Source organism: Oncorhynchus keta, chromosome 19 (assembly GCF_023373465.1).
Source record: "Oncorhynchus keta strain PuntledgeMale-10-30-2019 chromosome 19, Oket_V2, whole genome shotgun sequence".
Taxonomy (NCBI): domain Eukaryota; kingdom Metazoa; phylum Chordata; class Actinopteri; order Salmoniformes; family Salmonidae; genus Oncorhynchus; species Oncorhynchus keta.
The window spans coordinates 72031400-72048186 of NC_068439.1; the positions used below are offsets into that span (position 1 = coordinate 72031400).

The 16787-nt window shown below is 40.7% G+C and overlaps 1 protein-coding gene across 2 annotated transcripts; it reads right to left on the bottom strand.

Moving 5' to 3' along the window:
• Positions 1–1379: 1379 nt before the first annotated feature.
• On the bottom strand, positions 1380–16311 carry LOC118372422 (adenosine 3'-phospho 5'-phosphosulfate transporter 1-like). Of its 2 annotated transcripts, none has more exons than XM_035758290.2 (4): positions 16080–16311; positions 12922–13130; positions 12529–12689; positions 1380–8873 (listed from the first exon to the last, which is right to left on the bottom strand). In XM_035758290.2, exons 1-4 carry the CDS (start codon positions 16097–16099, stop codon positions 7941–7943), a joined length of 1323 nt encoding a protein of 440 aa, XP_035614183.1. In that variant the 5' UTR covers positions 16100–16311; the 3' UTR covers positions 1380–7940. The 2 variants fall into 2 exon arrangements, with proteins under 2 accessions (XP_035614183.1, XP_035614184.1); XM_035758291.2 differs by having other exon boundaries at positions 12943–13130; positions 16080–16310.
• Positions 16312–16787: the final 476 nt, after the last annotated feature.

A 16787-nucleotide genomic window follows, 5' to 3' on the forward strand; every position in this document is an offset into this window, starting at 1 on the left:
TGCTTCAACAAATGACTTCCTGTGGAACTTGTTCTTCTAAAAGATCTGTGGTTGTCTTCACACTCTTGGTGGTGACAAAATGTGTCCCCAAGTAGGTGATTATGTTCATTCACACTGTACCACACCTCCCTACATGATCTATAGAAATGATAAATCAAGATCTGATTAAAGAAATGTCATCATGGGGGTGATGAAGGTCAAATATGTCAGGCAATTGATGAGCACACTGTGGTTGATTCTGAATGGCATGATTTAAAAAACTGCTCAAAGTAACGTGTGTGATATTTGCTTTACAGTAAATTGAAACCACAAGATGCAATATAAGGAGCACAACCTGCACCCCACAAGATTACAATTAGTCTTTGTCAATGTACACGGTATCTTCACTGCGGCTCTCTTGCACGATACCAGTGTTGTATTTAGGTTTTCATTACGTTTATGAGCCCTGAGAATGAGTAGACCTGAAAGGATAGAGAATCTAAATAGAATAGCTTAAATCAGATATTACTATCTTCAATATCTGAAGGAGGAAATATTTGTTTACGCACGCTTATAAGTTATCGAAAACATCACAGACAGGAAATTGATCAACCCTAAAGAAGTGGCTGGAATTCAGATGACATAACCAGAGGTGACCTAAAATAAATGACAAGAACTGGACCCACCAACTAATAACCTTTATAGTTGGGTGGAAGGAGATGTAGAACATTACACACAGAGCATAACACTTCACATCTGTTTTGTTCCACTACTACAGTAAGCATTATCACTAGTTAACCCTTTCCTGCCACTCACAGTGAAAGCTTGTAGTGACTGGTTGGTTTCCCCAGGAGTGGGAAGGTTGGCTGAGGGTTGTGTGTGTGTGTGTGTGTGTGTGTAGCCTTTTGCCCCTTTACACCAGTGAAGATGCATGGAGATGCTCACGTCACCACACACTGATCCGGACGGTTTGGGAGTAGGAGGTGTTGTAATGACAGCCCGGGGGTTCCCCCCATATGGCTGTATGTATATGTCTATGTCACACTGATAAAATAATGTGACAAATATCACACACTACCATAATAGCTTTAAATCAACACCACACACTAACAGCCAGCTTCTGGAGAAGATCATTCTGTTCTAGTTCACACACAATGACCACATTTTACTGACTCCTTGACGTGAGAACTACACTGGATCAGGATAGCACCACATTTTCCTTAGGTTATAATAGTTTAATATCAAGAGGTCATGACCTTTTAAAGGTCAATAATCAATATGTGCAAGAGGAAATAATGTATCACTAGTGTAGTCACAGCTACATCTCATAGCCCCCTCTGACCTTTGACCTTTTCACACAAAAAACAACCCATTCAAGGTGGAAATTACACATACATCCATTCCAAGTGTTAACTTCATGTATTTAAATTCATTTAAAATATTTTAATGATCAATCCAGCCTACTAGTTAAAATACTACAAAGGATAAAAACAGAAAGTACCGGTTACATTTAGTTCTACGCCAAAGCCCAAGACTGTCCAATCCATCCTTCACATTCCTGAGAGAGAACATCAACCACCATCACCATCCATTCAGGCCACATTAAAACATTCACACATCAAAAAGCAGATATCAACAGCGCAGCTCTCCCCAAAATAAGCACATCATTACAGACAGATTTTTTTTAAATGTATGACTCCATCATAAGAAACATGTACTGTATTCGACTACGCACCATGTGTCCAAAGACAAATTTTTACATTGCATTCTTCCCTAGACAACATTCAAGGCTCTGTAAAAACCATTGAATTATCTTGAATATGCCACATCCCATGACCCATTCTATGACATTTGCTTTGCTACTAGTATATTAGTTGTTCTAACTATAGTCTTTGTCTAGGCCGGATAGAGGTGGGGCAAACAGTCTATTCAAACACCACCATAAGCCAACTGACATCTCAACAAAGGTGTCAAGCTAATGTAAACAGAACATAAAAATATAAAATTTGTACAGCCTATACATAGGGCATTGATATTGTTTTGAGTCATATTCATCTCAAGTGTTGCAGCAAGAGCAAGATTGGCTTCTGGACCATAGTTAATGATAGTGCCGTATATTTGAAAGTTTTATATTTCAACTTCATGAAATGATTGCAATTTGACAAATAAACACCCTTAATTGACAGTGTCTGTACATGCTACGCCCTATGGGTGATTACTGACAATGGCTTGTTTGAATATAAATTAAAATGTTGATAATACCAGTATAACAGGTCCAAGTCCGGTTCCAAGTTATACACCGAGTGTACAAAACATTACAAACACCTGCTCTTTCCATGATGGATCGACCAGGTGAAAGCTATGATCTCTTATTATCTCGATGATACTTGATAAATCTTTTGAGGGCAAAAGTGGGGGGTGCAACTCAATATTAGGAAGGTGTTCTTAATGTTAGGTACACGCAGTGTACCACGAAAAAGTTTGGACACACCTACTCAATAAAGGGTTTTTCTTTATTTGTTTCCATTTTCTACATTGTAGAATAATAGTGAAGACATCAAAACTATGAAATAATACATATGGAATCATGTAGTAACCAAATAGGTTTTTTTTAAATCTCAAACATATTTTGATTTGTTTAAGTAGCCAAACGCTGCTGCATTTCAATTAACAGATGTGCCTTGTTAAAAGTACATTTTTTAAAATGTTTTCCTTCTTAATGCGCTTGAGACAATGAGTTGTGACATGGTAGGGGTGGTATACAGAAGATAGCCCTATTTGGTAAAAGACCAAGTCCATATTATGGCAAAAACAGCTCAAATAAGCAAAGAGAAATGACAGTCCATCATTACTTTAAGACATGAAGGTCAGTCAATCCGGAAAAAGTTCAAGAACTTTGAAAGTTTCTTCAAGTGCAGTCGCAAAAACCATCAAGCACTATGACGAAACTGGCTTTCATGAGGACCGCCACAGGAAAGGAAGACCCAGAGTTTCCTCTGCTGAGCACATAAATTCATTAGAGTTAACTGCACCTCAGATTGCAGCCCAAATAAATGCTTCACAGGGTTCAACAAACAGACATGTCAACAACTGTTCAGAGGAGACTGCATGAAATCAGGCCTTCATGGTTGAATTGCTGCAAAGAAACCACTACTAAAAAGGACACCAATAAGAAGAGACTTGCTTGGGCCAAGAAACATGAGCAATGGACATAAGACCGGTGGAAATCTGTCCTTTGGTCTGATGAGTCCAAATTTGAGATATTTGGTTTCAACCGCCGTGTCTTTGTGAGACGCAGAGTAGGTGAACGGATGATCTCCACATGAGGGGTTCCCACCATGAAGAACGGAGGAGGTAATGTGATGGTGCATTGAAGGTGACACTTAGTTATTTGTTTAGAATTCAAGGCACTCTTAACCAGCATGGTTACCACAGCATTCTGCAGCGATACGCCATCCCATCTGGTTTGCGCTTAGTGGGACTATCGTTTGTTTTTCCGACAGGACAATGACCCAAAACACACCTCCAGGCTGTGTAAGGGCTAGTTAACCAAGAAGGAAAGGGATGGAGTGCTGCATCAGATGACATGGCCTCCACAATCCCCCGACCTCAACCCCAATTGAGATGGTTTGGGATGTGTTGGACTGCAGAGTGAAGGAAAAGCAGCCAACAAGTGCTCAGCATATGTTGAAACTCCTTCATGACCGTTGGAAAAGCATTCCACATGAAGAATTTCAAATCTATTTTGATTTGTTTAACACGTTCTTGGTTACTACATGATTCCATACACTACCGTTCAAAAGTTTGGGATCACTTAGAAATTCCCTTGTTTTTGAAAGAAAATACATTTTTTTTGTCCATTAAAAGAACATCAAATTGATCAGAAATACAAATAGTACCTGCAAAACACCAGTCTCAACGTCAAAAGTGAAGAGACAACTCTGGGATGCTGGCCTTCTAGGTAGAGTTCCTCTGTCCAGTGTCTGTGTTCTTTTGCCCATCATAAACTTTTATTGGCTAGTCTGAGATATGGCTTTTTCTTTGCAACTCTGCCTAGAAGGCCAGCATCCCGGAGTCGCATCTTCACTGCTGACGTTGAGACTGGTATTTTGCGGGTACCATTTCACCTGTTGAGTGTAGGGGGCAGTATTTTGATGTTTGGATGAAAAACGTACCCAAATGAAACTGCCTATTTCTCAGGCCCAGAATCGTGAATATGCATATAAATTGTCAGATTGGAGTGTTTTCTATCCTAAAGTTTCCAAAACTGTCAAAATATTGTCTGTGAGTATAACAGAACTGATATTGCAGGCGAAAACCTGAGGAAAGTCCAACCAGGAAGTGCCTAAGAGAAACGAATCTCCCTGTTCCATTGCATGCCTTCCCTCCATTTAAAGGGATATCAACCAGATTCCTTTCCCTATGGCTTCCACATGGTGTGAACTGTCTTTAGACATAGTTTCAGCCTTTTATTCTGACAAATTAGATAGAACAATCACATCATGTCAGTGGATGGCTGGGTGCCAGCAGAGTTTTGCATGTGCAACAGCTTGGAGCAGACATTTTCTCTCTCTCCTATTGACAAAAGCTACGGTCCGGTTGAAATACTATCGATTATTTATTGTAAAAACAACCTGAGGATTGATTATAAAAAAGTTTGACATGTTTCTACGAACTTTATGGTTACTATTTGGAATTTTCGTCTGCCCGTCATGATCTGCACGAGCCTGTGGATTTCTGAACAAAACGTGCCAACCAAATGGAGGTTTTTGGATATAAAAATAATCTTTATGGAACAAAAGGAACATTTATTGTGTAACTGGAAGTCTCGTGAGTGCAAACATCCGAAGATCATCAAACGGTAAGCAATTCATTTTATTGCTTTTCTGACCAATCTACTTTACTGCTAGCTGTTTGTAATGTTTTGTCTGCTGAGAGAGATGTCCTAACATAAATGCTTGGATAGCTTTTGATGTAAAGCTTTTTTGAAATCTGATATGTCAGGTGGATTAACAACAAGCTAAGCTTTGTTTTGCTATATTGCACTTGTGATTATGAAAATTAAATATTTTGAGTAATTTAATTTGGCGCTCTGCAATTCAGTGGATGTTGACGAAAATGATCCTGCTAACAGGATGGGTGCGTCAAGAAGTTAATGAAGCTGCCAGTTGAGGACTTGTGAGGCATCTGTTTCTCAAACTAGATGCTAATGTACTTGTCCTCTTGCTCAGTTGTGCACCCGGGTCTCCCACTCCTCTTTCTATTCTGGTTAGTGCCAGTTTGCGCTGTTCTGCGATCTTCAGTTTCTTGGCAATTTCAGCATGGAACAGCCTTAATTTCTAAGAACAAGAATAGACTGACATGTTTCAGAAGAAAGTTCTTTGTTTCTGGCCATTTTTAGCCTGTAATCAAACCTGCAAATGCTGATGCTCCAGATACTCAACTAGTCTAGTCTAAAGAAGGCCAGTTGTATTGCTCATTTAATCAGTACAACAGTTTCCAGCTGTGCTAACATAATTGCAAAAGGGTTTTCTAATGATCAATTAGCCTTTTAAAATGATAAACTTGGATTAGCTAACACAACGTGCCATTGGAACATACGAGAGATGGTTGCTGATAATAGGCCTCTGGACGCCTATGTATATATTCCATGAAAATAAAATGTTTCCAGCTACAATAGTAATTTACAACATTAACAATGTCTACACTGTATTTCTGATCAATTTGATGTTATTTTAATGGACAAACATTTTTTGCATTTCTTTCAAAAACAAGTAAATATCTAAGTGACCACAAAGTTTTGAATGGTAGTGTGTGTTATTTCATAGTTTAGAAGTCTTCACTATTATTCTACAATGTAGAAAATAATACAAAATTATGTAAAACCCTCGAATGAGTACGTTTGTCCAAACTTAACTGGTACTGTATACAAACATATAGTGTATCAATTAATGATAATTAGTTTATATACATAGCGCCGATTCATTTGCCTGGCTAGGCAAACTGGAAGTCCTTCCCTCTCCATACACACTTCCTGGGTCAGCCAGGCCACTAAATTAATGCCACAAAACTTTTAACATACAGCATAAAGATTGATGGCATTTATGCTAATCAAATATGTCACTATGGTTTTCCAAGTTGAATCCTAAACTAACAAAGCAGAGAGCAAATAATTGTGCAGGCTGAATGTTCAAATAAATCCGTCTCGCTGCAACTCTTGCTGGCATTTGACAGTAAATTGTCTTTTGCATGACCCAACGTTAGTGTGTCCTATTTAAAAATAAGATGGGCATCTTGAATAAGCATCTGTTGGCCGAACACACACACACTGCAGCGGAAAGTATTCAGATCCCAAGCCTTTTTCCACAGTCACGTTAGCCTTTTTCCACAGTCACGTTAGCCTTTTTCCACAGTCACGTTAGCCTTTTTCCACAGTCACGTTAGCCTTTTTCCACAGTCACGTTAGCCTTTTTCCACAGTCACGTTAGCCTTTTTCTAAAATTGATTCAATTGTTTTTTTTTGCTCGTCAATCTACACACAACACCCTATAATTACAAAGCGAAAACAGGTTTTTAGAAATGTTTGCATATTTATACAACTTTAAAAACAGAAATACCTTATTTACCCAAGTATGCAGACCCTTTGCTATGAGACTCGAAGTTGAGCTCAGGTGCATGAATGAACAGGGTCTGCAAACTTACGCAAATATAATATTTTTTTTAATTACATTTGCAAACAATTCTAAAAACCCGTTTTTGCTTTGACATTATGGTGGAATTGTGTTTAGATTGAGGAGGGGATAAAAACGATGCAATACAGTTTAGAATAGGCTGTAACGTAACAAAATGTGGAAAAAGTCAAGTGGTCTGAATACTTTCTGTAGGCATTGTGTTGGTGACAGACACAGTTCCAGGTCCATATAATATAGAACATTAACTGCTGCAAAGTTATTTTTGATGGTTTGCTGGTAAGCTGCGCATTTATTCTTGTGATACTGTGAGGAAAATGGTTTAGTTCTCTCTGTGGGGACACGATCAGTAACATTCCTTATCAGACATACTCTGGTAAGCCACGAGGGTCAAAAAACATCAACTTTCTATGATCTGTATTTTGACTTGAGATCTGGGTTTGCACAGCTCGAATGTCCGCGTAAATCCTTCATTCATGTCAATGATAGACTTCTGCGAAAACGTAAGTTAATTGGGCAGATCTCAAGTCAGAACAGTGCCCAAAGTGAATCTTCTTTATACAGAAGAAATAAAATATTCAAACAGAATTACCTGATCATTGACTAGTAATGATCACAGAACATTTCTCTCATGCCATGTCCAAAAAGTAGAACAATGCAATAATGACATCGTTTTTAAACTAAATTGATCTAGTATCTAAACCGAGATGATCCCCTGCTCCGCTCACCACAATATCTCATGTTCTCTCACTGTCAAAGTAACTTTTCATAGAGGCCTTATAAACCACTTAATATGGTGCCATTCGCAATGTTACATTACCAAGAGCTGGAGTCTTGCAGTACACAGCTCATGTACTAGCGCCAACACTACACCTCAAATGTCAAATTTATGTTCCGAGTGCTGCTCCAGAAGCATATCATGGAGGCAGAAATCAAAAGGCGTCAGCCATTATCAGTTATTTACATTTCACATGCCAATGTGGTATGCTTTTGAGCTGGGTTTCAGATACACAAATGGACAAGCGACGGTTGCCGTGTAATTTAAAACGCCTGTGACTGCTGATTGTTTTAGCCGAATGACCTCCGACAACAGCTCAGTTCGTGTCAAGGCAAACACCTTTAAAAGGCATTAAATCCCTTTCTGTACCTTTCTATACAAGTAGAAACCCATAAAATGAACACTTAAAAAGTCAAACTGGACATACAGATGAGAAAAAGCGCCACCGAAAACGTGGCTTTAGTTCATTTTCCAGTTCCCTCCAATTCCTCCTCCTAGACCTTCTGCACCTGTGGCTGTGGTACCTTGCGTCCCGCCTTCATGCGGCTGCGGGCGTAGACACGCAGGAAGAGGGAGAGGAAGACCACGGCCATGCCCAAGCCCCCCACCATGGTGACGGCGTGGCCGTACAGGAAGCAGGAGAGCAGGATGGCGATGGCCTGCCGCAGGGTCATGATGATGGTGAAGACGGCGGCGCCGAACTGCGCGATGGTGTAGAAGATGAAGAGCTGGCCGCACGCCGAGCACACCGACAGCAGCACAGCATGGAATGCGAACTCCGAGTGGCGCGTCATGAAGGCCAGCGAGTCGAAGAAGGCGCCCTGCTCCAGCAGCGAGCCCACGGTGAAGAGGCAGGAGAAGAGGTTGACCCCGAACATCATCTGCACAGATGACATCTTGTGCTTGAACAGGTTGTCCTGCCAGTTGGACGTGAAGCTGTCGAAGACTATGTAGCCACCCAAGATGACCACGCCGCTGAACGTTGTGACCGTAGATGGGTGCTTATCTGCCGTGCTCGTCAACAAGAACATGCTGACACCCAGAGAGATGAGTGCCGCCGTCAGGTACTCCCAGTACTCGTAGCTCTTGTGTGACACAATCTTGCCCATGAGCATGACAGGGATCACTTTAGAGGCCTTGGCCAGCACCTGGGTGGGGAAGCTGATGTACTTGAGGGCCTCGTACTGGCACCAGCTGCTGAGGACGTTGGAGAGCGAGGCAAATGAGTACTTGTACATGGGTGCGCCGTGGCGGGGCTGCTTAAACAGGACACACCACAGGCCTGACACGGTCAGCGCCAGGATACGGTTCATGAACACCAGGAACTGGGAGTCCTTGAAGTGTTCGCCCTCCTCCTCGGGGGTGGAAGCCCCGTACGAGCGAGTCATCACCCTCTCCTGTAGGACACCCCATGTCAGGTAGGACACCTGGAGAGACAACAGGATAACAGAGAAGGAGACTAAACAATACAAAGTACATAAGATATAAATAAGTCAATATGTTTGCATTGCAGTTTAAATATATAGAATCTAGCCAATCAAATGTATTTACAGTGCCTTCAGAAAGTATTACACCCCTAGACTTTTTCCCCATTTTGTTAATACAGCCGGAATTTAAGTGATTCAATTGCGATTTTGTGTCACTGGACCCTACACACACACACACACACACACACACACACACACACACACACACACACACACACACACACACACACACACACACACACACACACACACACACACACACACACACACACACACACACACACACACACACAATACCCGATAATATCAAAGCGGAATCATGTTTTTAGAAATGTGTGCAAATTAATAAAAAGTTGAAATGTCGTGTCAAAAGGTGGCATAAAAATTTGCTTAACAAGTCACATATATTTTTGAATGACTACCTCATCTCTATACCCCACACATACAGATACAGGGATGTTTTCCAATGCCTCGCAAAGGGCACCTACTGGTAGACAAAAAAACAAAAACATTGACTATCCCTTTGAACATGAAGTTAATAAATACATTTTGGATGGTGTATCAATACACGCAGACAAAGATACAGGTGTCCTTCCCAACTCATTTGCCATAGAGCAGGTATTGGGGTTAGGCCAAATAAAAATGTAATTCACATTTTTTCCCTCACAAACAGTCCATTTATATTTTCCAACTGGTCTATACATTCCTCCCCCCCCTCCCTCCCCTCTCCTGAGTAGCCTCATTTCATTGCCAAAAATATAATTAAACCACCTAGTGTTCAGTGAAATAACAACACAATGTCAAATACAGGCAGCCTAGTCAAATAATTAATATCCAATCACATTAACCGTTATTCTCTCGCAGGAATCCCACTAACGGTCTGTATGAAGCCAAACGTAGCTGCTGCTCATTCCGTTTGATCGAAACTGTATAAATGGTTCAAAGAAAGTAAGGCCCGCGTCCATAGAGACACATAGCAGCTCTACCAGTAGTACTGCTACTACCAGCACTACTACACCTGCACCTGTCGACGACACAAGTTGTTCTGCTTCCATGAGCACATCAATGCTAGTATCAGTAATTCTACATTTGTTGTTAGCCCAGCTAGCATGGCCACTGACATGGCCACTGACAGTTGTGAATCTGATTCAGTCAAAGAGCTACTGCCCATTTACCCGGGAAAGCGCCGAACAACAGACGGACGTTGGACCATCAGAGGCACAAATATGATGAGAACTACATTGATTTGGGGTTCACTTATATTGGGAGTAGTGCCTTTCCTCAGCCACAGTGTGTTAGATGTGCGAAAGTACAATATCACAACTCAATGAAACTTCCACTCTTGTGCACAGAGATTTAGAAACAAAACATGCCCATTTGAAAAATAAGCCGCGGGAGTTTGAGTGAGAATTAAGACGACTTTCTAGAAGTAAGACATGTATAAAAGGCAACAGATATCATTAATAAGAGGCTACAAGCGTCTTATATGGTGAGCTACCGAGTGGCTAGGACAGGCAAGCCCCATACTATTGTGGAGAATTTGTCCTGCTGCCACAGATGTGGTTGGGACAATACTGGGGGGAAAGGACAAAACAATCAAAAAACTATACAGACAATGACTTCATCAAACAACAGATGTTTTGAAACAACTACTGCTTCACATATAAGCCAGTGAATTCTATGCGTACAGCTGGATGAGTCAGACGTAGCGGGCCTGGCACAGTCCATGTCACTAGCATGAAAACGAAATAAAAGTTTGGGAACCACTGCTAGAGGAAGGAAACTGCTCAGGGATTTCACCAGGAGGCTAATGGTGACTTTAAAACAGTTAGTTTTCTCCTAACACAGCCATTTAAACTAAGGATGGATCAAGAACATTCTGGTTACGCCACAAAATTAACCTAAATGACAGTGAGAAGGAAGCCTGTACAGAATAAACGCATTTCAAAACATGCATCCTGTTTGCAATAATGCACTAAACTAAAACTACAAAACATGTGGCAAAGAATTTTTTTTTTTTGTCCTGAATACAAAGCATTATGGGGGCAAATCCAACACATGACAGAGTACCACTCTTCATATTTCCAAGCATGGGGGTAGTTGCATCATGTTCTGTGCATGCTTGTCATCGGCAAGGAATAGGGAGTTTTGTAGCATAAAAAAAACAAACAGAATACAGCTAAGCACAGGGAAAATCCTAGAGGAGAACCTAGGTCAGTCTGCTTTCCAACAGACACTGGGAGGCAAATTCACCTTTCAGCAGGACAATAACCTAAAACAAAGCAAAATGTAGACTGGAGTTGCTTACCAAGAGTTTTTTGTAGTTTTTTGAAGAATTTAAAAAATAACAATACTGTACAAATATTGTACAATCCAGGTGTGCAAAGATCTTAAAGCTGTCCGATCGAAGGGAGATGCTGTTATTTTATCTAAAAGATCAGGTATACACCAACCCAGCTAAGTAGCTCTCGCAAACATTTAAAGTGCAATAATCCTTTTTAACTCCAGCACATTGCCACGATTGTCAGCTATGTACAGAATGTAGCTGATCTACTGATAATCTCAGTGTGTCCTTGCTGGGATGACAATCTACAGTCGTGTTCTTCTAATTTAGAATTCTTCACAACCCGGCTCGTGGGAATTATTCCTTGGCAAATTGGAGAAATTTGGAAACTGATGAAAGAATGAGATCATACTCGAAAAACTGCCCTGAAGTCCAAATTAGAGCACGACAGAGATAGGTTTACCATGTTGAGAAATAAGGTGATGAAAGAAATCACAGGCCAAGGAAAACTTCTTTTTTTTTTTTTATCAACATAATTGGTAAAGCTAAGGAAAATTCTAAATTGATCTGGGAGAATCTAAAGAAGTTGACAGGGAAAGACCATAGTAACACTGCAAAAACAGTCTCTCAAAGTGCTTGATAGACATCATCACTGTTACATCTTCAGAAAGCATGAGATCCTGAGCTTATATTCAAGATCATAAATGGTCTGGCACCCCTCTGCCATGAGAGGTGACTGCATAGTTCCCTTAAGGAATAACACCTTTAGTCAAACTGCTTTCTCTATGAGAGCTTCCCATGTCTGGAACACACTGCCATCAGACACACAACTGCACCACCTATCACACCTTCACAAAAAACGAAATCATGGCTAAAGGCCAATTAGACTTGGGAACATAATCCCTAGCTGTGTATTACTGCTTTCCATGTTATCTGTAGCTTGTGAGGTGTGGAAACACTGTTTGTTACTTTTATACATTTTGTTTTGTTGCTCTGTTTGTCTGCGTGCTACTTGTCCTATGTTGCTCTGTCTGTCTGCTACATGTTTCTTGTCCTATGTTGCTGTCTGTCTGCTACGTGTTTCTTGTCCTATGTTGCTCTGTCTGTCTGCTACGTGTTTCTTGTCCTATTTTGCTCTGTCTCTCTGCTGCGTGTTGCTTGTATTATTGGTTAATGTAAAAAAATATATATTTAATACATTTTTGAATTCAGGCTGTAACACAACCAAATGTGGAATATGTCAAGGGGTATGAATACATTCTGAAGGTGCTGTATACAGCCATTTTAACTACATGTCACAAAGTGCTCTACCTGAAGTCCTGCAGCACAGAAGACTAACTTGAAGGCTTGTCTGGCCGACGAGCCCGAGTCCGCATCATTTCTGGGAGCTAGCGACACATCGTCTAGGAGACCTGTCTTCGTTTCACTTCCAAACACACAGGCCTTTATGACAGGATAGAAAATGCCTCGGCCTGGGAGGGGAATAAACAAGGTCCAGAACACATCAACCATTCACTGATCCATCCAATTCAACATACTGATTATGTTATGTCAACAGAGAGAACATGGGATTTGCAACTTGAAGGACACTAAGTCATATCGGATAGATAGGTAGATGTTAGTCATGTGAAGAAAGGGTGTAGGCCTGTGTGTGTATGGGTCTGCGTGTATGCCAGCGTATAAGTGCAACGTGTGTGTAATCACCGGTTTGTAGATCATCCACACCTGTTTGGAGGTAGTTGATCCTCTTCAAGTAGGTGATGAGGAAGTAGCCGGGGATGATGATGGTGGTATAGCCCAGCACGTTGAGGAAGAAGCGGAACAGCCACACGTCATGCCAGTCCTGCAGCAGCGACGACACTTCGTCCGCCGCCAGCGAAGATGGGAGGATCAGAACCAGGCCAAGCCAAAGCCTTCAGCACACACACACACACACACACACACACACACACACACACACACACACACACACACACACACACACACACACACACACACACACACACACACACACACACACACACACACACACACACACACACACACACACACACACACACACACACACACACACACACACGGATTAGTACCAGAGACATGGCAGGTAAATTACGTAGCCATTGAAGCAGCATGTTTTTCCCACATTTTTAGAGTGATGGATTGAAGTACTGCAGACTCATCTCTGATGAGATATCCAAACATTTATTAATATTGGAAGGTGGGACACTGTCATTTAAAGCACAAAACACCCATTGAGTCAAGAGAAGAGACCATCCATCCCTTTTCATACAACAGCCCCCTACTGGTCGAGGTGGCAAGACCAGTTTCCACCTGTCATGTTCTCTAATCCTGTACACTAGGATCCTTTTCCACAGATACACAAGGGATGGGTGTAGGTAGGTTAGTAGTATGTATGTGTGTGTTGGGGGGGGGGAGATTGTAACCTAATCAGGCTGTGTGAAAGGTGTGTTCCCAGCCTGCCTGGATACTTCTCTGCTTGACAGACAGAGGCTCTTTGTGTGCACCTCTACCCCAGGCCACTGCAGCTTCTCCCAGTGCAACCTGGGCTGTGAACAAGCAGCTCACTATACGCAGGAATGCAGTCCTCTCTGCACTTTAACCAACCAACCTGCAGGCCGAAGCTGTTCACATCAGGGCAGAGACTGAAAAATGGCCACGTTTAGGCTACTGGAATGGACAGTAGACCAAATCGTGCCCCAGTGGCCGGGATTTAATCTACTTATCACATGGTTCATATTTGACTGTTACACAATTGCAAAGAGGGCCTTGTTGCTTTTATATAAAGTAGGTACTCTGCAACAGTTAGCCTAATTATTGTAATGGTTAGAATACACACTTGTATGACGAGACTAAGATGTCAGCACGGACCCATAAACGCCTTGGCGTTTACATGTTGTTTTTCACAGACTTGACAGGGATGGACTACATTACACAGGCTTGTCCATGAAAAGCTGAACTGTCTCCATTGTAATAATATACAATAACAGCAACCACATACTACTATTTACTCAACCCAAAGGAATGGACTAAAAGCTGAACTGTCTCCATTGTAATAATATACAATAACAGCAACCACATACTACTATTTACTCAACCCAAAGAAATGGACTAAAAGCTGAACTGTCTCCATTGTAATAATATACAGTAACAGCAACCACATACTACTATTTACACAACCCAAAGGAATGGACTAAAAGCTGAACTGTCTCCATTGTAATAATATACAATAACAGCAACCACATACTACTATTTACTCAACCCAAAGAAATGGACTAAAAGCTGAACTGTCTCCATTGTAATAATATACAATAACAGCAACCACATACTACTATTTACTCAACCCAAAGAAATGGACTAAAAGCTGAACTGTCTCCATTGTAATAATATACAGTAACAGCAACCACATACTACTATTTACACAACCCAAAGGAATGGACTAAAAGCTGAACTGTCTCCATTGTAATAATATACAATAACAGCAACCACATACTACTATTTACTCAACCCAAAGAAATGGACTAAAAGCTGAACTGTCTCCATTGTAATAATATACAGTAACAGCAACCACATACTACTATTTACACAACCCAAAGGAATGGACTAAAAGCTGAACTGTCTCCATTGTAATAATATACAGTAACAGCAACCACATACTACTATTTACTCAACCCAAAGGAATGGACTAAAAGCTGAACTGTCTCCATTGTAATAATATACAGTAACAGCAACCACATACTACTATTTACTCAACCCAAAGGAATGGACTAAAAGCTGAACTGTCTCCATTGTAATAATATACAGTAACAGCAACCACATACTACTATTTACTCAACCCAAAGAAATGGACTAAAAGCTGAACTGTCTCCATTGTAATAATATACAGTAACAGCAACCACATACGACTATTTACACAACCCAAAGAAATGGACTAAAAGCTGAACTGTCTCCATTGTAATAATATACAGTAACAGCAACCACATACGACTATTTACACAACCCAAAGGAATGGACTAAAAGCTGAACTGTCTCCATTGTAATAATATACAGTAACAGCAACCACATACTACTATTTACACAACCCAAAGGAATGGACTAAAAGCTGAACTGTCTCCATTGTAATAATATACAGTAACAGCAACCACATACGACTATTTACACAACCCAAAGGAATGGACTAAAAGCTGAACTGTCTCCATTGTAATAATATACAGTAACAGCAACCACATACTACTATTTACACAACCCAAAGGAATGGACTAAAAGCTGAACTGTCTCCATTGTAATAATATACAGTAACAGCAACCACATACGACTATTTACACAACCCAAAGGAATGGACTAAAAGCTGAACTGTCTCCATTGTAATAATATACAGTAACAGCAACCACATACGACTATTTACTCAACCCAAAGGAATGGACTAAAAGCTGAACTGTCTCCATTGTAATAATATACAGTAACAGCAACCACATACGACTATTTACTCAACCCAAAGGAATGGACTAAAAGCTGAAACGCGTGAACATGACTAGACCTACATCATGTCAATGGCCACAGCAAGGGTCTTTATTCTGCATTTATTCATTTGGACGTAAGTAACTAGTTAAACTGTTGTCATAACAGCTAACGTTAGCTCTAGAAACTAAGTACAATGTTGCAATCTTCCTGAAAACATAACGTCGCGTGCACAGTCCGACTGTTGTTTACAAAGGCGCGCTCACATTGACAACTAGCAGTTTGCTGTGTCAAATCAACAAAATAATGCTTTACGTTGGGTTTAAATTGAATGCATTCTCAAAGGAAAATTAAGAGGCGACCGCATCAGCACAATGTGTTCCTACCTCCATGAAAAAGATGGCATTTTCCTCCCACTAAACAACTGGCGTAGAGAACACGCCGAACTTAAATGCTTTCGTTGCAATGAAGGATGTAGCGACGCAAATCAACTGTTGGAATCGTTATTATAAAAGCAATTTCGCCCCTGAGCTAACGGTTTTCTTTCCCAGTACCTTTACAACTTATCAATTGCCTATGTGTTCACTTCAAGAAAGAATCCCCCCCTTCAGTGGAAAATTAGGTTGTAGTCCTCTTTTGCGACATTGCCATCTGTAGGGCTGGATGAATACATTTACGAATCCACTGCACTGTAGTACAGCACAACTATTGTGCACAGCACAGTACTTACTGTAAGTATCGCTACAATATGTACAGTAGTTTAAATTAATCAAGAAAGTCAATCAGAAATGAAACCTTGGAAGAATTAAGTTGATTCACAACAACAGAATACATGCCTGTCACCCGTTAATGTAATAGAAACAATATTATCAACATAGTTTTTCCAAAGCATGAACAATTTATCCAAACAAGGAGTTTTAATTTATCCACACTGAAAACCAAAAGTTTGGAAAGATGCATGTCCCTCACAAAAAAAAAGGAAGCTAGAACAGCCAGCACGTTTCTCAGCACACCAGCAAGCAAATGCTGTTCTCTTGACAATGAGGAAGTGTTGCTGTCCAAAAACACAGACATGACTGTCATTGAATAAGCCC